The sequence below is a fragment of the Monopterus albus genome, unplaced genomic scaffold, assembly GCF_001952655.1.
Source record: "Monopterus albus unplaced genomic scaffold, M_albus_1.0 scaffold257.1, whole genome shotgun sequence".
Lineage (NCBI taxonomy): Eukaryota > Metazoa > Chordata > Actinopteri > Synbranchiformes > Synbranchidae > Monopterus > Monopterus albus.
In genome coordinates, this window is record NW_018128137.1 from 224,358 (window position 1) to 247,819 (window position 23,462).

Here is a 23,462-nt window from a genome sequence, read left to right on the forward strand (position 1 = left end):
AAAACAAGGACATGAACTGTCCCATTGCCTTTGGCTGAACTTGGATGTCAGGTGACATCTGTCATCCTTCTGTTCATAATATCAGCTGACGCCAAACACCAGCCATTAGCAGACGGGCACTGTTTTTTACATGTACAGCTACAGTAAGGTGTTGACATGTAATTACAAATGATCTTAAAGGGGAGGTGACCAATATAGGCAACATTTACATTGTCTGCATTCACTTTGGTCTTATAAAGTTTATTTAACTTCACAGGTAGCATTAAAAAGATGTTATCATGAATGCATCCCGTTCTTTTATATAGGTTTGAAAAACGAAGATGATGAATGTGTCTGTGTGTTTCTTAGGAGGAAGGGAGACCCTGAGCGGGCTGAAACCTTCTTACAGGAAGCTCTGAAGTCGTACGTATCTGAGGGGTGGAGCCTCCCTGTCACTCACACCAGGAAACAGGTTGCAGAGTGTCAGAAATTGCTGGGCAGAACTGAGGAGTATCCTTCACGGCATCAACACCGACACAGTCGCACACAAAGGTCCTATGTAGCTGGTTTGTCGACTTTCCAGTGGTGCAGACACTAATTTGTAACAAGGAAAAGGTTTGATAAAGAATTGCACATGTACTTTTCTTTGGTACTGAAAGATTGACACCTATGCTTGAACACCTTAAGGGCAGTTATTTTCTTTTTGGAGTGAAAGTGTAGTTGATCTCATTCATTTTTTGTGGGTTGTATTAACCTTTTAATGACATTAGGAAAGAAATATGGTAATCACAAATACCGAGCTTTGTGATGGTCTATATTTATTCCCTGTGTTCACCTGGAAAAAGGTGAAGTTCGGTTCTTTGTTCCTGCACCAGTGGGTTTCCTTTACAGGCAACCACAGCTACCTACAGACCAGTGCCTTGTTGGCTGGTGATGTCAATCTGACCATGGAGGAGAGGAAGCACTTTTGTCAGGAAATTCTAAATTTTGCTGGGAAGTCTGCAGATCACTGTAAGTGATTATGGTACAGTACTGGTAAACGTGCGACACCTCTTAAAGGAAAATACCACCATATAAAGGTTATATCATCAGTCTCTGATATTCAGTGCTTTGTAAGGGTTGTATAGTTTTAGTCTGTTATCACTTCCAGTAAACAACTTAACTACTGGTCTAAATCAATATGCAAATGCAGTTAATCATAGTAAAACTAATTCTGATGATAACAACAGGTCTTGTTGTCTGGCTCCACAGCTCACAAACTGACTCTCAGCATGGGCGTGTTTGCCCAGCTCACACGGCTACAGTTCCATCCAGCTGCAGCCTCTGTGCACTCCGGAGCGGCCCTGCAGGTGGAGCTCACTCTGCAATGTTTGATGCCCATTTCTGTGCGCATACAGGAAGTAGCTGCTAGTATTCATTTTGATGTGGATCATGGAGGGACACATGGAAGGTCTACGGGAGTTCAGAGACAGACGAACCCAGGGACAGTAGAGTTTCACCAGGGGAACCCATCAGTGGGCCCCCCCTCCTCCTCGACCGCAGGTCCGTCTTTAGAACTGGATGAGATCCAGGACAGGAGTCCTTCGGACAATTCTCTCAACTCCACAGGACTGATTTGTAAAAACGCTCACCTGTTTGTGCGTCGTCATGACAACAGCTCGCTGCCGGACACGCCCAACTGTGTCAGCCCTCCTTCAGTTGTAATGAAGGAAGGAGCACAGATGCTGAAAATGCAGGATGTCACATTAAAGCCTGGGAATAACAGCATCATCTTCACAGCACCAGTAAGACACACACTGCTGCTGCACTATAAAAGGGACCTTTTGAAAAAATTAGCCACTTTATTTTCAACAAAAGCTTTTTTCATTTGTCTTTTTCACTCTTCCACTCTCTCTCTTTGCTAATCTGTTTCACGAAACGCCCTTATTATTTGCTTACTTTCTGTCTTTTGCTCTGTCCCTCTTTCCTCTGTAGAGTGGACAACCAGGTACTTACACGTTGCGTCAGCTGTGTGCCACGGTGGGTCAGGTGCAGTTTGTTCTGCCTCATATCTACCCCTCAGTCCAGTATGAAGTGTATTCTCAGGAGCCCCAGCTCACGGTGGAGCCTCTCTCAGGTGTGATACTGGATGCTTTAAATCTGAGCTTGTTCCATTGGTCACAGTTCTCAGATTTATTTGTTTGTAGTTTTACTCAAGGACATGAATTTCACTAGACAAAGATTCAGAAGCATTTATTCTTAAAATTCATTTTGATTTCTTAAAGTAGGAGCTGCACCATGCTCTTCCTCTAATTGATCAGATCAAACTATGACACACAAGCCCAGATGCACACTTTTTATGTGACTCTCTAGAATAAGTTAGATATGCTTGTGTAACAGCTCTTGAGTCTTGGGAAACTGAGTGTAGCTTGTATTCTGTATTAACTTAATTATTCAGCCTGGCAAGTTATGATCAGATCTGAATGTTTAACAACTCATGTTGAAGTTTTCCCTGAGACACAGCCTGCATCAGATGTGTTTCTACTGCTCTGATTATCACCAAATCACATTTATGATCATGTATAACTCACAAGTTATCATTGCTGCTCACTGTAGTTGGTTGTTTTTGTGTTTTCAGAGCCGCTGTTAGCTGGTCTGCCTCAGACAGTGAAGTTCACTCTGCTGACGGGTCACTACAATGTGAAGAAAGGAGTAGCTCTGCAGCTCAGCAACACCGACACCATGCCCATCCTGCCCTCCACCACCTGTACTGCCCGCATCAGCAACCCTGCTGCTGGTCTGTACACATTTGGAAAGCTTTATCTGAACCAACCAATTAACTGCTGTTTTCTCTAGCAACCCAAAGAAGCCGTGTTTCTTGTGTACACAGTGTTTATAAGATCAGGTTCCCACATATAGATAACCACAACCAGGTGTTTGGATATGTTTAATTGTGCTGGCTGACACACACACACACACACACACACACAACCGTTAAGTTCACATGGCCTCCTTTTCTGTCCCTTTGTTGTGTTCAGAGCTGGTGGATGAAGGCGTTCTCTCCATCCAGTCATCTGAGAAGGTGACCAGCATTAGCCTGCCCCCGACCCCGCCCTACCACACTCTGGAATTCCAGCTTGAGGTTCTGTGCATCATCCCGTCTGGGTCTGAGCGTCCTGCCAATGAGAGGCTGACCAACGGGGAAGTTCGTCACCGACCGCGCAGCTACAGTCATCCTGACACACCCATGACTGCCATCGACCAGAGAGTGAGGCCTTCTCACAAATACACACTTTTAGAGATGAGTTACAACTCCTGTGCTCAACTGTGATTTTTGTATCTATACAGTGTCTGATATCAATGGATTGAATGTTCTAGAGCTGCAACGATTAGTGGTTCTGTACTTGTATAGTGCTTTTCTACACATTGAAGTGCACTCAAAGCGCTTTACACTATTTCACATTCACACACTGGTGATGTCACAGGGAGCAACAGCGTGTTGCTCAAGGACGCCTCATCATGTGGAGTGAAGTAGCCGGGGATCAAATGGCCGATGCCACGATTAGGGAACAGCCCACTCCACCTCCTGAGCCACAGCCACTCCAGATTATACTAGATTAGTGAATCGACAATCATTGTGGTAGTTAATGAAGAGTTTATTTTTCACTCAACAAAGGTCCAGCTTCTCAAATATGAGGGTTTGTTGCTTTTTCTGGTTTTTCATTCAAATGAATTTAGGGTTTGGGACTATTTTAACATTTAATGGAAAAACTTTGGGCTTTTACTGTTTTGTAATGTTTTGTTAAACCAATGGATCAATTGATCAGTATGGATCTAGTTAGCTTTTTTGTGCCATGATATGTGAAGAGCTTTGTTAGTAAAGTCTTGCTGGGGTCTGTCTGCAGATGTCTATCGACTGTCCATGGTCGATCTACTCCACGCTGCTTGCCCTGACTTTCTACATCCCCTTCAAGGCCAAACACTCACTGCTCTGTGCTGGGAACAGGTGAGTCTTCATTCTCATAACATGCCTGTATGTGTCACAAAAAGAAAATGGATATATTTTGTGACTTCATCAAAATCTAAAATTCCAGGTATGTTTATCCATGAGATGTTCTGCAGAAGTTCCTCTTTCTTATAAAAGCTTTGAATTACAAGAACCTACAGTTTACTTGTCTAATATTGGCATAGCATTCTTGCCGTAGACAAGTTCCAACCTACTTGCACATTTTTCTGACCTGACTCCACAGGAAGTACATCCAGGTGTGTGTGCAGAATGTGTCCGACATGAACTTCATGCTGGCAGGAGTGAAGCTGACAGAGAAGCAGCACGTATCCCTGGAGCTACAGTCCCTCAACACTAAAACACAACAGGTCAGTGACTGCAGTAGCTTCCAGTTACAGTATGTTCTAATATTTATGGTTAATTATGGGGACATACGCACAGCTGAGCTGTAGGGAGAGGCAGAGCAACTCCAGTATCGGGAGCAAAGTGGGATTTAAAGTGACTGACTGATGGATCAGGAATCTGCAAAACGTTTTACTACTGAATCTGAAAACCTGGATCAGGAATCTGCTAAACGTTTTACTACTGAATCTGAAAACCTCAGTGTGGGCAGGGCCCTGTTTATCACAAACACTGTTAACACAGGTGTGGATGCAGACTATCATTATACATCGCCAATGTCAAGTCTACATCAACCACTGGTTCACATTCTTCATATTGGCATTTGGTGTGTTTGTTGTGCACATAGCTTTTGTGCAATAAGCACAGTATGTTCTGCCTGTGGGAGGTGAGATGGAAGGACGATCTGCCCTCCTGTCTCCAGTGTGTTTTCTCTGCCAACTTCGCTCCCCTCAACCAAGACGTCTCTGCATTCAAACCCTTCCACTACCAGTTCCAGCTCGAGAGAGTCACTGTAAGTGCACATAAACATTTCTCTTTGTTTGTTTCCACTGTGCTCTGACTGTGACGTTAGCAGCTCAGAGCTCTAGACCTTTTTGGAACAGGGATGCTGAACATGTACATTTTGAGTTGATCTAAAACATTCAGACTTTCCCACCATAAATAACCACTTGGTATTGTCAGACATTGTACAGTGTGAGAGCTGAGATCCTGCCTCCTGCCGGTGAGCAGCACTGTCGTTCTGGTCTCCTCTGTGGGCTGGAGGTGTGTATAACACGACTGACTGAGCCTGCTGAAGGAGAAATGGCAGACGAGAAGACGGACACTGACGGCCTCAGATCCACCAAACTTATGTATGAAGGTGGGTTGGGAGAACAGCTTATTAGCTAGGAGGACGGACAAGCTAAATCAGAGAATTGAGCTTTTTATCCTGTAGCCCAGCTTTGCAGCATTTTAAAGTAAATAAAAAAACATTTTAGTTTCTCAGCATCACTTAAATCTCCAGTAACTCCAGTGGTTATTCATTCATAATGGAAAAAACTGTTTTTATTGAAGGAGATAGTCTAAACAAATTGAATGACCCAGAATGTGCCGAGAGCAACACGATTCCTGGATTAGTTTGTTCATTAGCTGATTAGTCAGTCAACACTAAATAATCAGCAATAATTTTAATAAGTGATTACCATTTTATTTACATGTGTTTTAAACAGGTAAACATTTGGAGGTTCCAGCTTATTGTGTGTCCATTTGTGTGTCCAGAACAAACATGAGCTCTTTGTGTATGTGTGTCCACAGTGGCTGACAGCAGCAGTAACTGGGCGGTGTGTGGGAAAAGTTCAGGGATGGTGTCAATGCCTGTTACGGCCAATGCCACCCACAAGGTGCAGATCGAGGTGATGCCTCTGTTTGCAGGACACCTGCCCTTCCCCAAGATCCAAGTGCTGAAGTACCTGCCTCACACTGCATCAGTGCCCATTCAGCCAGACCCAGGTGAGACCCCTTAATGGAAAAGAACACATCCTTGTACATGTTGATTCCACAGTGAATGAATAGAGGCTTTAACTTCCTTGAAAACACTAGATGCACTCTCTTTGAATTTGCTGTCATCCCATGTTATGTAGCAGTAACAGCAGGGAAAACCACTTTAATAGGATGCAAGCAGCAGGTACAGCGCTGAGTCTCTGTCAGCTGATCATCCAGCAGCAGCTGGGTGTGTGGCAGAAGCTGTGAGAATGCTGCTTATTGAGATGTCCCAGAAGAGAAACAGGCAGCAAAACATTAGGTAAAGAGCATATTAACCTCCTTAAACGACTGCCAGGCAACTTTGGACAACTCGCAAACAAACGGTACACAATAAGCAAACTGAGTTTAAATGGACTGGAAGCCACTCGTCTGTGTTTTCAGTAACTCTAAAAAGCCTTTTCCATACACACCTTCTGCAGCAACAAGGAGATTCAGTTTTTAACAGATTATATTTAAGTAGGGTTTTGTTTTTTTATAATTCTGAGTCCCAGAGCGACAAATGTTGGCAGTTGGACTCAAACCTTGCAGCGTCTTTATACGGTGTGCTGCTGAAACGGCCTGGTTACTGGGGCACCACCAACTTTTAACATTCTACTTTACAAACATTTCTTTCAAATCACTTTGCTAGAACTGGGGCTTAGTTTCCAGCCTCTCACAGCTTGTGTTGGTCGACCTGTTGGACTGTTCATCAGTGCATCCTCAGAGAATGTAATAGTTATAATGGCCAAATCTAAAAGCTTCAGACCCACAGTGTAAAAACAAGGTCCTTTCATTATATTAGCTGAACCTCCGCTGACTTGTTGATCGTACTCATCCTGTGGACGGTCACTTATTTCTTTGTTCTTTGCCGTCCTCAGACAGCTGCGTTGAGAACGACAGCCTGTCCCTATTGGACAAAGCACTGGATGACCAGGGGGACACTGCGAGTATCCGCAGTCGGGGAAGCGTCCACTCTGTGGGCAGCGGTGACCAGCAGCAGAAGGGTGTGGCCATGCCACGCCTGGAGCCCTTCAGCCCTGGACAGGTGTTTAACCACAGTCACGCACAGCAGGTCCTAGTGCTGCCCGCCACTGATGACCACATCATGGAGGTCAATGCTACATGACCCTGATGGTGAGACAACCCCACCAATTGTTATAGGACTGAACCTAGGCCCTGGATGGACTCTGCAGAGCTTTTGTTCCAGGGCAGATGGGGTCCATGAGTCCATGTCGAAGACCGCTGCAGAGTGCCCATATGGACTCCTCCCTAAGCATGAACCATTCACATCACTGGAGACATAATGGACCAGACACAGTGAAGAGCCAATGATATCTGCTGATAACTTTAAATAAAGATTTGTTTTCTTTGCCATACTTTGTACATAGCTCATTGGATGGATTTAGAGTTATAAATATATATATATATGGACTGACCAATCAGATCGCCAGCTGTTGTGCTCCTTCAAACTGAAGAGTGCCACTCCTGATTGCCCCGTGATGCACCAAAGCCCTAGAAGTGTGTGATCAGCTCCTCAGGCACTGTAACTTTCACTGAGTGTGTCCAGTTTTAAGTGCTGATCCTGTGCCTCTGTTAGTCGCCATTTTTATATTTGAGATGTTTGTGTTAATGATTACAGTCTAGTTGCCGAAAGAAGCAGCTGTTCTTTTCACCAGAAGTCCACACTAGGCAGGCTGAAAACCTTTAACGCACCTCTGGAGACGGATCCATGAGCCAGTCCAGCTAAACATGACAACATTGATATTCTGCTACAGTTTAAACAAATCCTGCTACAACTTTGTTGCTTGTCAGTCATAATAACAGCTGCATGTTTTTGTTGACGTATTTACATAAAGCACCAGAACATTGATGAAGTCCTCCACAGTAGAGGTGTGGTTAAAATCATCTGATATAACTGAAACTGTACATGACTGTATTCTAAAAATGACTTTTATTACATGTTTACAGCAAAGAGAATAGTTTTTGTACTGGCATCATAGATTGATTCTGAATCTGTCTTCAACAATGCAGTAACATTTATTAAATAACTTTGTTTTATTTGACACGAGCAACAAGTCAAATACAAACGGCATAAAACTCTCAAATATAAAGTGACTGCTGGCAGAAGAGGCTCAGGTGGAGTCTAGTCATGTGTGTCGTGTGTACCTGTCCAGGTGTTGTGTGTGTGTGTGTGTGTGAGAGAGAGAGGAATGGCCGGTGCACGCTATCGTCCATCTGTTGTCTCACCTGTTTAGTAGATTGTTCATATACGGTGTGTGTATATTTATTGTGTGTGTGTGTGTTGGGGGACATGTATGTGCGCTGCCAAATCCGTGTCCGAGCTATGCACACAAATTGTTCGATGCTGAATAGATGAATGAAATAAGTCTATTGGATTTATTTGTTTATTTAAGTGTCAGCTGCTTCTGCCCTTTGCCCTCCTCCCCCTCCCCTCCACCCTCTCCACCCCCGGCGCACACACACAGTGTGACTCCAGCTTCCTGCTATTGTTTGACCACTGTACATACTGATCTGTATATACTCCACATCATCTTTGATTGCCAACTCTATTAAAAAAGACCATTAGTGCGGGCTCTCTGCATGATGTGTGTAATAGCATGGTAGCTATAGTGTAGTACGATTCTTCTGCTCTCAGGCTTTTCTCAGGACTTGATCTCTCCTGGCTTCCATGGAGCCACAAGAACATGAGTGATGAGGTCTGGCGCACAGTCAGTGTTCCAGTTCATCCCTACTGGGTTCCACACAGAACTAGAAAACCATTTCATTATGGTCCTGGCTTTGGTGTATAGGTGCATTGTCATGATGAAAGAGGAGAAGGGGCCACACAAAGACCTGCCACAAAGATACAAGTATATTACTGCCTAGAATATGTAGCAGCATTAAGAACTGATGGTTTGAGCAGAAATGGTTTAAAAAGGGCTCCTTTTTAAACAATTGGTTTATATAGACCAGTTGTAGACTGGGAAGATGTGGCAAGAACAACAAATGATCACCAGTTATAAAGTGTGGTGAAAATACCAAGCTGGCTGTTTATCAGAAATAGTAAACCACACTAGGAAATCAGCTAAAGATTGTTTGGTTTGTTTTGGGAAAGACTCGTCGTATCCGACTCCCAACCGAGGGTCTACAGTGATCAACTACAGTGAGCAGCGGGCTGCAAAGTAATTTACAGGACGTGGGACACATTTCAGACGCTAGAACTGTTTCCAAACCACTGCTTTATACAAATAACAGGACAAGTAAAATGATGAGTTCAAAACAAATGAACCCTGTGGTTTTGAAAACCTGCTGAGTTACCTGAATGACATCAAATGAACACTAGGTGGTGCCATACACGGTCTACAGGAGCACATCAGGAGTCAGCAGGCGTCTTATCTACGCACTGCTTCAGCTGTGTAAACGTACATGCTGCTGCAGTTCAGTCTTGTCTGGTTGGTGGTAGAGGATGTTGTCTCCTGCTGGCTTTTCAAACTGTGCTCATATCCTCATGTTGACCTTTTCACTGGGACTGGTCCTTTATGAGACAGAAGCCCCAGTGAAAATAGTTTACAGTGAGATTTTCTTTTTGTCCACTGTGTTGGGGTAAAAACAGAAGATTTTAATATACGTTTTATTAGGAATTTGTTTCAAAAGAACAATGTTTGGATTTTTTATTTTATTTGAGTGAAGTCACCCTTTAATCAGTCATTTGAAGTTTTTCATTTCTAACTAAAAGTCATGTGTTTGATGAACCATATATACTGGATGGTGAAAAAGGAGTTAGACTGGTGTCCCGGAACGTTTCACTATATATGTCCTCACCGCAGGGGGTCCGACGGGGGGCTCGGCAGGTGTCTCCTCCCCGTGTGGAATTTCAGAGGACCGGACCTGAGATCAGTTTTTGTGTTCCCGCCCCCCTCACCTTATCTCTGGCCTGTCTGAGCGCCTCTCATTAACATAATTATGCAGCCGCACGCCGGGAGGCTTCACAGGCTCCAACAAACGCCGTGCACGCTTTGGGAGCAACAGGACAGGTGAGACCTGAGCTCAGGAACAATCCAACATGAGGCCCAGGGCGTCTTCTCTGGCGCTGTTAGCAGTGTGTTTACTCGGTGTGAGTGCTGTCTCACACGTGGAGGAGAAGAGGAGCCAGGAGCGGCTCTTCCTCAGCTCCCTGGGGCTTTCCGAGCGACCTCGGCCCGCAGGGAGCCACCAGCCCCGGCTCCACGTCCCCTCTGCGCTCTGGAGGATGTTCCGGGCGCCAGGCAACACCCAGGCCCAGGAGGGCGACCCGTGCACGGTGTCAGAGTACGGAGTCCGCGGCAACATCATCCGATATGTACGAGACCAAGGTAGGCAGTGTGGTCGATGGGTGGACTCAGGAACCCAGCTGAGTTTGTTGTGTAATATTAATATCTATCCATCAGATAAAGACATTATCACCAGAGATTAAGGTTTGAAAATATAAATCACGTTTTAAAAGGTAGAATTAAGAGAATCACACTTTTCTTAACAACACATTTAAGTTATTTATATACATTAAACCAGTTGTACAAAGGAAAAACACCTAAGACAATAGTTTGGTGTTGCACTGTGGAGTTTATCTAACGACATAACTTGACAAATTTGTGTTTAAGATCATATTGGACCAGTAACACTGAAATGTTTCCAGCCTGTAGCACAAATTGCACATTTTTATCAATTTTGTTTAATAATTGCTAAAGGTTTCATTATAAAAAGTGTAACTGGTCATGTACATTTGATGTGTTGTTCGTCTGTAGTCGTCTGAAGCTTGGCACACCTTTGGTCACAGGTACAGGAGACGGTGAACTACACTGTCCTTTACTGATCACAGTGTTAGTAAGATGGCAAACCGTGAAAACAGCAGCTTCTTTTTTTGAAAACCCATCGAAGCTTATGACGGCTCGGTGAAAGATTTGTTATTCTCAGGTGTTTGCACTAAATCATGCTGCAAATGTAGCTCAGGAAAAATGTGAAGGGAGTACAACCACAGTGTAAAGTAATTGGTCATGGCAAATTGTTCTTATCTATGCACTTCACTCTCCACTCCACCAAAAAACCCTAAATAAATTCCTGAAATTGTGTAGTTCCTTGTTAAATCCAACCTCCCTGCTGCTATTTGCAGGCAGACCGGTGTCTGGCTGGAGCAGCAGCTGTCAGGCCTGTCTGGAGAAGCAGCTGTTCTTCAACATGTCTGTCCTGCAGCCTGTGGAGCTGCTGTCTCTGGCTCAGCTGGAACTCGGGTTCCTCTGGAAGCCCTTCAGACCTGCAGAGCTTCTGCAGCACCCCCGAGCTCTCAGCATGTCTCTGTACAAAGTGATCAGACCCACACTGAGAGGAGCCGATCCTCAGGCCAATCGAAGACTCCTGGTGTCCCAGTCTGTCTGGTTGCAGCCTGAGCCTAACTCCGTCACCATGAACCTCACCCCGCTGGCAGAAAACTGGCGCAAAGTAGGACACAACTATGGTTTGATTCTAGAGCTCCTGCCTCTCAGCACAGATTCAGAGGAGCTTCTTCCTTTTCAACCGGGTAACGCCCTCATGTTGGAGCCAGCCTTTACCTTTCCACTGATCCAGGCCTCCTTGGTGGTCGTGTCCCTCAACCTCCATCAGTGTCGCTCCAGACAGAAGAGAAGTGCCATCCACCTTCATGTGACGCCCAGCAACGTGTGCAAGGCTCGAAGCCTCTACATTGACTTCAAGGACGTGGGCTGGCAGGACTGGATTATCGCTCCTCAGGGCTACATGGCCAACTACTGCCACGGCGAGTGCCCATTCCCGCTCAGTGAGAGTCTGAATGGCACTAACCATGCCATCCTGCAGACCCTGGTTCACTCCTTGGACCCGCACAGCACGCCACAGCCCTGCTGCGTCCCCATCCGTCTCTCCCCGATCTCCATGCTCTACTATGACAACAACGACAACGTGGTGCTTCGACATTATCAGGACATGGTAGTGGACGAGTGTGGGTGTCGATGAGGTCCTGGGACATTTCTGATTGGTCCCCGGCTATCAGATATCCATCAGTTGTCTTTTAGCTTCTCTGTCCGTGGAGACAGTTTTGAATTGTTGGTAATTATTATCATGTGATGTCTATGAAGACGGGAATTTTGAAAAGAAATTAAGATTTGCATGTGCTTGTTCTCAGGGAAACGTAGACGTTTTTAATATGAAAGCTGATGTTAATAAAAATTCCAAGGCAATATTTTTTCATACAATAATTTGGGTAGAGTTTTTTTTTTTTAAGAATGTGTACTTTTAAACAGGGGGTTAAAGTTTAAATCCAGTAATACTCACTGAAGGTCACATTGCTTGAACACTCGGTCGCTGTTTTAATGACGCATATATGGACAGTTCAACCTTTTTTCTACTCAGATTTGAATTAAATGAATACAATATAAACAACACTATTACACTAGGGGCCATTTGTTTGGTGCAAATCCCACCTACGCACTACAACAGACAAATAAAACTATCTCTGTCCTCAAGGCTGAAAACCATTATAAAGCCTCGTCCGGTTCTTTCCAACCAGGAACTCAGAGGGACGACTCAGACCACTTAAGTATATAAAAAATATATCCGTGCTGGTTTATTCAAAAAGTCACAGGCAAGCATTCACACTTCAAGTCCAGAGATCTTCCAACCCCCAGCCTGCCAAAAGCAGCCCGGAAACAGGAAGCCCCCGAACCAAGCATTGCTATACAATATTAATCCTTTCTGGGCTGTCGAACCGTGACGTCACCCGATAAGCAAGCCTTGCAGCTGCTATAGCATTTAGCCAAAACATGAGGAAAAGTCAAGGTGCGTGACTGTTGTTTTCGTGGTGTGTATCTAAAACAATTGGACATAACCTTACACTTTAAGACAAATATTAAGACTAGCATTACAGTTGACACTAACAGCAGTTTTCCTGTAACCTTGACGTGCCTGCAGTCTGCACTAAACATTCATAGACAACAAATCTCTGAATATCTATCTAACTAAAAAATAACCTAACAATTCTAAACCTACAAAGCATTTAGTGGTTGAATTGTAGAAAATGTACTAAAACACACTTGAGTGTGGCCAAAACACCTCGCGCTTTCCAAAGAAAAGAATACAAGTCAACTAAAACACACGAGTGTGGCCAAAACACCTTGCGCTTTCCAAAGAAAAGAATACAAGTCTGTGTTTGTCATCCTTGAGCAGATTTTGACCATGCAGTTACTACATTAAAGTGCCAAGTCTTTTGAAGGTTCATATTTTAGGGAAAGTGCTTTGCGGTCGATTACATGGACATCAGATGCTTTGTACCTTCCTGGTGATGCTCTCCAAGGCCTTCACCACAGCCACCTTTCGTTTTGCTTGTTGTGGAGTCTCAAAGTTAATAAACCCATTATATAAAAGAGAGAAAGCAGGGATTCCTCTCTTGATCAGCTCAAAGCAGAGAACTTTTTTTTTTTTTGATTAATCAGCTATTAAAATCTTTATCGTAGCCTGAAGGTAAAACCTGTATCATCCTGGAAACAACTACATGCGAGAGCAAAGACATTTCTTCTGTCACATTTAAGTTTTGAAATGCAATCTTTATATAAAGAAGAACAGCTTAAACCTTGATCGTGGTACAGATAAACACAAGAGCAGAAGTTAACCACACAGACTCTCACAGTGAACCTTGGCCTTTAGGCGTCACCGCTGTTTCCCTATACATGTCACTGACGGAGACCAGCTCCTCTTTTATCTACTCAATGAGAAATTAACTCTCTTATCTCACCTTTCTGCCTGATAACACCCCCGCCCCCTCCTCCACTGAGCCAGACAGACCACTGTGGTTGCCGTGACGACAGCTGGTCGCCACGGCAACCGGGGGAGGCTGACAGGATGTGCTAATTAGTGAGAGATACTGAGAGAGTTTGGGGTGTGAAGAAGGAGAGAAGAAGAGACCCAGCGAGCTGAGCTGTAATCTCAGGATATTCTCCTAAATGCTCCTAAAGGTTATGGCAATGTTGCTTTGAAAAGCATGTGTAGTAGCAAGTTTTCTTTTTTTTAAACCTGTTAAAATGCACTGACTCAAATACTAACGTCAGTATTTAAGCCCAAGACGGGGAAAATACAACAACACTATGTCAAACTGACATTAAGTACTAGGAATAGCATAAACATATTTCTCTAAACTACAACTTGCTTCAGGCGTTTTTGTTATCTTTGGTGTCTCAAGTTGAAAATTAAAGTTCTGCTGTGCTTGAACACAGCCTGGCCGTGTATCACATTAGGAAAAATGGAGCCACCCACAGGTATGTTAGGTTACAGGAAGAAGAATTAAAGCTGCTCCACCTAAATTCTTTTCAGCCGCTAGAGAGTCTGGTGAGACTGGAAACGAACCATAAGCTGCTCCTAACTGCTCCTTGCTCCTCCCACCATGTCCTGTTTCCTAGCAGTGACATAAATTATGGATGGATGGTTAAGACAAACTGTTCAAAATGCAGCATCCAGTCCCACGCTAGCATTAGCTGCTGGTTACTGCTAATGTTACACAAAGCTCAAGTTACTCCCAAACTAAAATCATGCTAGGCCACTAATATTGTGTACTGAAGGAAGAACACCATATCTGAATCAAATCCAAGTCCTTTGGCCACTTTTAACTCTCTCCATCTCAACAAACCAAACTGATGTTAACCCTTGGTTTTGCTTTTCCTTTGTCCCACTCTCTCTGTGCAAACGAATGACTGAATTGAATTGACTATGTGCTGTTTGAGGAACACTTCTAATAACGTTTGCTTGGTGGCAGCCGGGGCTAATGAACAGAACATACTTTTTACAGCACACTTTAGAAATGCTGGGATAACAACAGGGCCATAGGCAGCAAAGTGTCCGGGAGGGGGTTAGTATAGCAGAGAGACAATTGTCCTGCTTTCATCTCAGTTATCACTGTGTAAAATCTCAGTTAAAGCATCTTGAAGTGTTGTAAACAGGTGCATAAGAAATTATTCAGAAGAGTAAGACCAAGTGTTTTGAAAATGCAATGTTTTAGTGTCATTTGATGAAGGTTAGTAGTAGTAGGTACATTATTGATCCCACATTGGGGAAACTTAGGGAAGGTTCATGAGTGAAACAGTAGATTTTCTATAAACAGTCATCAATCTGGGTGGGAATTTACTTTCCTTTGAACAGTTTTGGAATTGAACGTTACAGCAGGAAGACGCAGTCATCACTCAAAGCATCAATGAAAAGAATGTGGGTGAAGTTAAACTGCTCATTTGTAGAGGTGTAGATTATACATAACCTTGAAAATGCAATATTTCTATACGTACCTCACATAGAAACAGTAATTAGTTATTTTTTAATTTTAGTTTTACTCTAGCATTTGTGTGATTAAAAGCATATGATTTAACAAGGACAACATGTTTTTGTTACGCCAGTTTACTTAGACATTGTTTTATTCTTCTTCTTTGATGCGTAACATCACGGGACAAGAACAGACGACGAATGAAAGCGTGAGTAAAGCTGTAGAGAGATGAGTAGGAAACAAAAGAAGCCTCAGGCCCTTCAGCAGGGCCTACTTTGCTGTCAAAGACAAAGTCATTTCCACTTTACCCTGTGGGGCCAGCAACATGCAGTGTATCTCTAACAGTCAGACTCACAGACGCATTTTCTTCTCATCTCTAAAACACTCGCTGTCTCTCCTAATCCCAAATGAATCTTCAGTTCAGTTACAGACGAGCCACAGAGCCAAATTAACTTTATTAAGCTTTATATGAGCAGTTCTCTGACTGAAGCCCAGGGACATTCAGAGCTACTGACCCACTCTCACAAAACAAGGAATAGAGCTGAACCTTGTCACTGAGGTAAGAGGTGCAAGTCTGTTGTCTGCTGGGTGCTTAGCTATCTCAACTATCTTTTGCTGGATTATCATAAAAATATTATTTATTATTCAAATATTAGCATGTTGTCCCATATTGTCTAGCGGTTAGGATTCCTGGCTTTTACCCGGGCGGCTTGGGGTTGACTCCCGGTATGGGAACTACATTGGGGTGTATACTTTCTGACTTTGGTGCTATTTGATACCAAAACATTACATAGCTGATACTGGGATAAATGAGCCAGGCGCAACAATCAGACTGCATCAGTTCTCACCTGTTTGGTGTACCAATAAAAACACTAATGCCGTCAGAACTTGAAGTTTGAAAGATGTTATAAAGTCTATAAAGTCAAACTGGAGTCTATTAGCTTTAAACCAGGACACCACTTTAGCACTTAACACAGTTGTGCCAAAGTAAAGCTTCACTGATCTGGTGAAGCCTCTTTTTCACAGTAAAGTTTGATTTATGAATGTATACTTTCTGACTTTGGTGCTATTTGGGTTGACTCCCGGTATGGGAACTACATTGGGGGAGGCGACAGTGCGATGGGTAGAGCAACCGGAAGGTTGAAGGTTTGAATTGCGGTGACTCCAGTCGGTGAAGCCTCTTTTTCACAGTAAAGTTTGATTTATGAATGTATACTTTCTGACTTTGGTGCTATTTGATACCAAAACACTACATAGCTGATACTGGGATAAATGAGCCAGGCGCAACAATCAGACTGCATCAGTTCTCACCTGTTTGGTGTACCAATAAAAACACTAATGCCGTCAGAACTTGAAGTTTGAAAGATGTTATAAAGTCTATAAAGTCAAACTGGAGTCTATTAGCTTTAAACCAGGACACCACTTTTAATTTGAGCATTAGTTAACTTTTCAAAAACAAAACAAGCTACTCATTTACCTAACGAAGCTAATAGTTGATTGACTGGGGAATGAGAGGTTTAGGCTGGGGCGACTAAAGAAATAGAACAGTTGTGTTTGGTGAAATGTTCATATCTGTAGACAATAAATTAACAAGTTAAATAGATTTTATAGGGCACAGTGGATAATAGCTTAGATTTCTTTCTTCCTCCTCCTTTAGGTTTACTCTCCCACGTCAGTGAGAAATGAATAATCAATACCAGTCGAGATGGAGGCAATGGAGCCAGTGTGACTCAGCCATCCTGACTGGACGTGGCCTCTTCTGTTGATCTGGGTTTCTGTCTCCAGTCCTTCTATCCATTTACTGCTACAGGATGCAATTCTGTTTTATGCCATAGTGCTCTGGCAACCTTATGGCGACAGTTTAGGGAAGGCCTGATGTTGACTGGCCTGCACAGAGCTCTGGCCTCAGCCTCATCCAACAGCCCTGAGATGAACTAAGCCAAGATCATATCACTAATGGTCCTGTGGCCGAATAAGAGCAAAGGAAAAAGAAGTTAGGTAGAAAAGCCTTAATTAGGGCGGCACAGTGGTGCGGTGGTTAGCGCTGCCACCTCACACTCAAGAAGGTTCCAGGTTTGAGCGCACCTTACACTCAAGAAGGTTCCAGGTTTGAGCGCGGGCTGACCCAGGGCCTTTCTGTGTGGAGTTTGCATGTTCTCCCTGTGCCTAGGAGTGAGTGTGTGTGCTTGTTTGTCTACACGTCAGCCCTGTGATAGACTGGCGACCTTTCCAGCATGTATCCCGCCACTTGCCCAGTGTCAGCTAGGATTGGCTCCAGCTCCCCTGTGACCCTACTCAGGAATAAGCGGTATAGATGATGGATGGATGGATTTGTCTGGTTGCAATTTTTGCTTGGGTCAGCAAATGGAGATGTATCTTATCAAAATTCAAATTCAGGTCAGAATTACCACTCAAGTAAATATTATTGTGTAGTAGGCAAATCTGCTGTGGTGTTAATGAGAGGTATTCATTTTTTGATGAAATTAGTGGTTTATGTCTGTGACTTAAAAGTGTCTTTGACAACAGACTTGTACAATTATATTAGAACAACACACTTTGCTGCTTTTTCTGCATTAGTGATTCATCGCACAAAGCAGACACTGCTGCTCTGGTTCTCCATTAAACCAGGAAACTGTCTTTATTTAGTAAGAGACTGTAAAAACTGAAGGTAACAGCTGATGCTCGCAGTCATTCAGTCACTGTAGTTAAATCCAAGTTTGAGATGCTTTTTATTTTAGTGTTCATGTTTCTATTTTATGCAGCTTTCTAACGTCGGTACATTTCAGGGGAGAATACTGGATTTTTTTATTCAACCACAGTACATTTAGTATAGAAGCTGTACATGTACTTAACAGATTTAGCAAGTAGGATGATGCAGAATGAGTTTAGATATATTATGAATTGAGTTTATCAAAATAAAAAAATCTAATATAAATATAAAATATCAAACAGGGCTATTGCTTCTGGGTTACCACATAATTTAGTGCTAGGAAAAGGAACAGTTTTTTATAACTACTTGTAGGACTGATTGGAAAGCGGGTTTAAGAAGTGGAGCTGGGATTATTCTTCTGTGAACCAGCAGGGGGCAATCTAGCTTTAGCACAATGTCCAGAGCTGTTTGGCTGTGGTATATTTTGTATTTCTTGGTTTAATGTGTACTTGTCTTTATATATTTGTGTCAGCCTGTCAGTAGCTAGTCACAGTGAGGAGACAGTTGTGTGTGTTTTTGTGAGGGCTCAGTGGCTGATTTTTCTCATTTTATCATCCTATTTAAAGTTGGTCATCAACACGTTGATTCAATATTTCACCCTTCCATCATTTCCAAACTGACTGACAGGTCTTCACATACACTTAAAAACATCATACATAGTTTTGCTGGTGCAGTCGTAAGATAAACATTCAGTTTATTTGTTTTTATTTGTGTGGTGAGACTTTGCTGTGAAAGTGTACACACTCTGAGTTTGTGTAAAGCTTTTTGTTATATTTATAAATGATAAGAATTTCTGTCCCATACTTAAAGCTGCTGGAACTATTTTTTTTTAATCCCAGAACCCCAGTGCAAATTTGTTGTGTGAATGTAGTTACCGAAAGCCGCCACTAGATGGTAGTAAATATACTGTCAGCACCTTTAGCATGAGTAGATGATAATATGAGTGGCAAAGAAGACAGTAAGGCGCATATTCTTCCTCAGACACTAGACTCATCATTCGTTGACCTCCATAGTGGGTATGGTAACACAGTGTCTGATAATGACAAGCACTTTGAGTGATGCTTTGTCAACACACACGCACACACACACACACACACACTTCTTGGCTTCCATATTTCTAATCCTTTTACTCTGTCACACTGACATACATTGGCACACACTGTCAGCTAATCAGTGATAATGGACTCTTGTGTCCTGCCTAGTAAACAAGCCTATGTGTCATTACTGTGCTAACTTACACTTTTAGTACTGTACAACACAAATACATGCCAGAAATTGTACCGTATGTACAGTTAGCAGCACAATCAACCAGTTGTTACAGAGTAAATAGAAACTGTGCTGTCACTGTGCCATGACAATCTCAAAAGAAGTTGGTGAGAGTTTCTAATGTTTAAAGCCCCACATGTCATTGTTTTTATATAAACACTGAACCAAAAGATTAGCCATCAGTATCCCATAGTTTTGGTATAATGCTCACTGCTCTTATCAAAACCAAATGATCTGTAAGATGAAGCTAGTGACTAGCTGTTCCACTATCAGAACCTAATGACCAGTATACCCTGTACTTCCCTTTGTTTTTCAAATGTATTTTCTCTCTGTCGGTCTCTGTTTAGAGGAGGGAGGGGCTGCTGCCCTCTCACACACGTGTGTGTTTATATAAGATGCTTGTAATGCTAATGCTTGAGGTATGAAGACTCAGACATTTAACTGAATACTGGTGACTGCCCTGCCACATGCACTCCCTCCCCTCTCATGTTCCTGGTACTTTATTTCAGTACTACCTCCTGAGGGGTGCTGAAATGTAGCTTCCAGAATGCACCTCCAAAGCAGACGCACTGTAGTGGAAAAAACATAGAACCTGTGATGAGCGCTACTTAGCTCAACACGTTTCGGAAGGTTCCTATAATGGAAAAACCCCTTTAGCAGCTAAATATATATTGTCTAGGTGTTGGTGGAGACCAAAACAGTGCTATCAGGTGAACAACAACACAACTCCAAATGAGCAATCATGTTGCTCTGTGTCTGCTGGACGTGTAAAAAGGCACCTTCTGTCGCCAAGTGCTTGGTCAAGGGGGGATTTGTTGGGTTTTGCTCTATAATAATAGTGATAATAAAAAGGTCTAGACCTTACTTTGTAAAGTGTCCTGAGATGACTTTTGTTGTGACTTGGCGCTATACAAATAAACTTTGAATGTTATATTACAGATAGTATACAGTATATCACCTAGTTTTTCTGTTGCCGACTTGCTAGAGAGTCAAATAATGCTAATTTAAACAAACAGCAAACAATTACTCAGCGTTAAAGCAGTAGATATGTTGAAGTGCAGAGTTATGAGTTTACAGTGGCTATACAGGGTTCATTCACATTTTTACTAATAAAATTCCATGACTTTTCCAGGTTTTTCATGACCGTACGAACCCTGCTATAATACTGAGTGGCAGGTAACGTATCTTTAGCTCCTGAATGTCATTATTTACTGAGGGAAGCTGCTATGTGGGCAGAGTTTGGGGGAGGGATTTGATTTGAACTTTTGGAGGTGACAGTGGGTAGAGCAGTCATCTGCCCCCCCCCCCACCTGTTATGCTGAAAACAATTAATTTCAGTGGAGTCACTATGATCAGTGGATTTGCTCATGATCATGTTCAAAATATAGGAATATGTCATATTAAGCGTTTCAGCCATTCGTCACTATGTCACTCGGCTTCCAATGCCACTTAGCTACTCACTTTTTGTGAGGACACATGAATGAATTTCACATGACTTCTGCCAAGTGACAACAAAACCAGAGGTCTTTTTAGGTCCAGAATTTCTAACCTGACCCCTATAAAGCTTCCCATAACCTGAAATGAAATTACTTCTTTAAAAAAGAGACCTGACCTAAAAGGGCCCTATTGTAGCAGCAGCACGATGACCAACAAACAAACCAGTATAGTTGAATAGAACAGCTGCATGTAATTTTTTTCTGCACATTACAGTTCACACTCTCCATCTGCCTTGATAGAAATCTGCTCGTATCGTCTCGGGTATCGCCACACACACACCATACCTGCAGCAATAATTTGGAACTGGTCTGAATAGAATCTGCGTTGCCTCACTTTCTAGTAACCTGTGAAAAGGTTTAATCTGAACACACACACACATCCCTAGCAGATGATATCACTCTGTGAGGTATAGACCAAAAACCTACCAAGAGCAGGTGTGGTTTTAACTGTGAGAGGGGTTAGCTACTGTATTTCAATCACACTTGTTCAGATGATGGATTAATGTACTGCATATGCCACTGAGTGCTGGACAAGCCAGATTAGAACTTTTTACAGAAAGTGAAAAGAGAGTGACTTATTTAAATAGTCAAAGTACCGTAACTTCCGGACTATTGAGCGCACCTGAATATAAGCCGCACCCACTAAATTTAAAACAAAAAAACAGTTTGTACATAGCCGCAGGTGTCCATGATGTAAAATGAGCTAGTTCGACAGCCAGATCGATCGCCTTTAACTTGAAAGCTGCATCACATGCATTTCGTCGTGTGTTTTCCATGATGAGGGTGTGTACATGAAGCGAAAAATGTAGCGGCGTATAGTCCGGACATTACGGTACCCTTTAACACATTTGAAAGAGTGGGAGGATAAGAACATAGAAAAAGCTTTATTGTACTGTCTTTAATAGTTTCTGCCGTTCCTCAGTAAAAATTGCTCCCAGCAGCTCTGTGAATGAGTCTTACGAGGAAAACTCTTAGCTCAGAACTTTTCTGTGCCATTTAGGAGAACTCCTAGTGGTAAAATAAAATACTCGGTGAATATGGCCCCTGGATGTCAGTGTGAGTTGTGGCTGGCAGTGTCCTGTAATGAGGTGACAGCAGGTTCCTCCAACACACACTTTAACACCTCAAATGGACACACACACAGCAGACAGAGGTGACACCATTACCCCTGACCCTTCAGCCTGCATCTGCGCGTGTGTCCAGGTGTGTGTGTGTTGACAGTGTGAGGGGTCATGGCAATTTTAGTATTTAATTATAAACCATATGGCCAAACCCCTGCTTCATGCACAGTTCAATGCATTCTCATTAATTCTTACGGAAATATGTTTTTAATGAGCATCTAACAACATCACGATCTTGTGGTCACTGACCCTCTGCAGGTTAAAGTGCTATATTTATGAACATGTTTTGTTTAGCGAGACAGAAGTTTAAAGTCTGTCCTGACCCCCATTTGCTCAATGAAGGTATGTGAAATCATACAGCATATGCAGCTTACAGTGATCCAGTGGTACAACAAGAAGTCCTGCAGTGGGAAACACAAACCTAACCTTTTTAGTTTCTTCATGAGATGCAGCTGCAAAAGACAAGAGGGGTTTTCTCCTCATATAGAACCATGCAAAGCTCACCACAGGCCTGGAGAATAATTTCATATTGATATCTGGTGTGGTGGTTAGCACTGGGTTTGACCCTCCTGGCCTTTCTTGGGTTTTCTCTGGGTGCTCCAGCTTCCTCCCACAGTGCAAAGACATGCAGGTTAAATGAATTGGTGACTCTAAATTACCCACAGGTGTGAGTGTGAGTGGTGGTCTGCCTCCATTGGAGAACGTTTATGAGAATACATTTAAACCAAATGGAATGAAATGGTAGGAAAAATAAAAAACACAAATTGTGATGCAATATTTTTGTCACTCACCAAAAACAAGTCAACTCATTTTGGTTTCTTAAATTAATGAACAGAATCTATTTGAAATGTGACCAAACATCACACACTCCAGGCAGGATTACATTGACTGGTCAGTACGTATAATATGAAAATCACAATCTTCTCTGGAGAAATAAATCCTGTCTGAATGAGGCTTTAGTCTGAGTCTGAGGCGATGGAGGGGACTCTACCAGGACACACACACACACACACACACACACACACAAAAACAACAACAGCCTGAGCCATAGAGACAACAGATAAAAGACCTATATATGCTGTATGTGCTTTTTCCCTGCTGGGAATCTCAGACCAGCATGAGAAAGCAACCAGCCAGATTTGCAGTATATTGATTAAATTAGCATTTGTTCCAAAAACTGAATATTAACACACACACACACACACAAAACCTTGTCACGATAGTGTACAGCAGGCATACGCCCTGAGAAGTGATTCATTTCTCCTCAGAGAAAGAAAATTGACTCTACCGAAAAGAGCCTGTCATGAGGCCCGAGGTTCATCGGGTCTGGAGGTCGGTGGAAAAATGGCAGCAGGCGGTGATCACCATCCACCCTTTTACAAAAGGGTGTTTTTATTAACCTTTGTGTTTCTCCACGGGATGCTGACACTTACAGAAACACCCTGCACCACATTTATGTAGTGGGCTGTCCCATCCGCTTTGTGTTGTCACCCCATTAACTGGCTAGTCTCAGTTTGTTGCCTTGTGTACAATGATAAGTGTGGTTTAGGCAAACCAAATCATGGTTAAACTTACAAAAGGACCCACAGTGACCATCAGTTTGAGATGGGAAATGAACAGCTACTTCATTTGAGAAAGTCCTGCACTTTGTTTTAAAGCTCGTCAACAGCACGTTAACATCACTATTACTACATTATAACATGTATCAGTGACATGC

At 42.8% G+C, this 23,462-nt stretch overlaps 2 protein-coding genes across 4 annotated transcripts in view; both read left to right on the forward strand.

The window, feature by feature from the left end:
* The window catches only part of trappc10 (trafficking protein particle complex subunit 10), a 32,798-nt gene extending 10,956 nt beyond the window's left edge, over positions 1–21,842 (forward strand). Inside the window, exons 12-24 of one of the 3 annotated variants that reach the window (XR_002276690.1) lie at positions 349–489; positions 881–990; positions 1,231–1,763; positions 1,954–2,095; positions 2,597–2,755; positions 2,997–3,226; positions 3,864–3,964; positions 4,209–4,332; positions 4,713–4,877; positions 5,048–5,225; positions 5,660–5,854; positions 6,745–8,165; positions 21,828–21,842. Coding sequence is in view for 2 of the 3 variants with exons in the window: in XM_020621290.1 (XP_020476946.1) it covers positions 349–489; positions 881–990; positions 1,231–1,763; positions 1,954–2,095; positions 2,597–2,755; positions 2,997–3,226; positions 3,864–3,964; positions 4,209–4,332; positions 4,713–4,877; positions 5,048–5,225; positions 5,660–5,854; positions 6,745–6,992 (2,326 nt within the window). In the remaining variant the exon portion in view is untranslated. Of the gene's footprint in view, positions 1–348; positions 490–880; positions 991–1,230; positions 1,764–1,953; positions 2,096–2,596; positions 2,756–2,996; positions 3,227–3,863; positions 3,965–4,208; positions 4,333–4,712; positions 4,878–5,047; positions 5,226–5,659; positions 5,855–5,985; positions 6,705–6,744; positions 8,475–21,827 lie in introns of those variants that run through there. The other 2 variants (XM_020621291.1, XM_020621290.1) reach the window with 2 other exon arrangements.
* On the forward strand, positions 9,629–12,102 carry gdf3 (growth differentiation factor 3). The gene is made up of 2 exons (XM_020621294.1): positions 9,629–10,218; positions 11,013–12,102. Exons 1-2 carry the CDS (start codon positions 9,930–9,932, stop codon positions 11,864–11,866), a joined length of 1,143 nt encoding a protein of 380 aa, XP_020476950.1. The 5' UTR covers positions 9,629–9,929; the 3' UTR covers positions 11,867–12,102.
* Positions 21,843–23,462: the final 1,620 nt, after the last annotated feature.

Coding starts and splice junctions, on each gene's coding strand:
- gdf3 (XM_020621294.1), top strand. CDS start 9,930: ATGAGGCCCAGGGCGTCTTCTCTGGCGCTGTTAGCAGTGTGTTTACTC. Junction 10,219..11,012: donor CCGATATGTACGAGACCAAG/GTAGGCAGTGTG, acceptor TGCTATTTGCAG/GCAGACCGGTGTCTGGCTGG.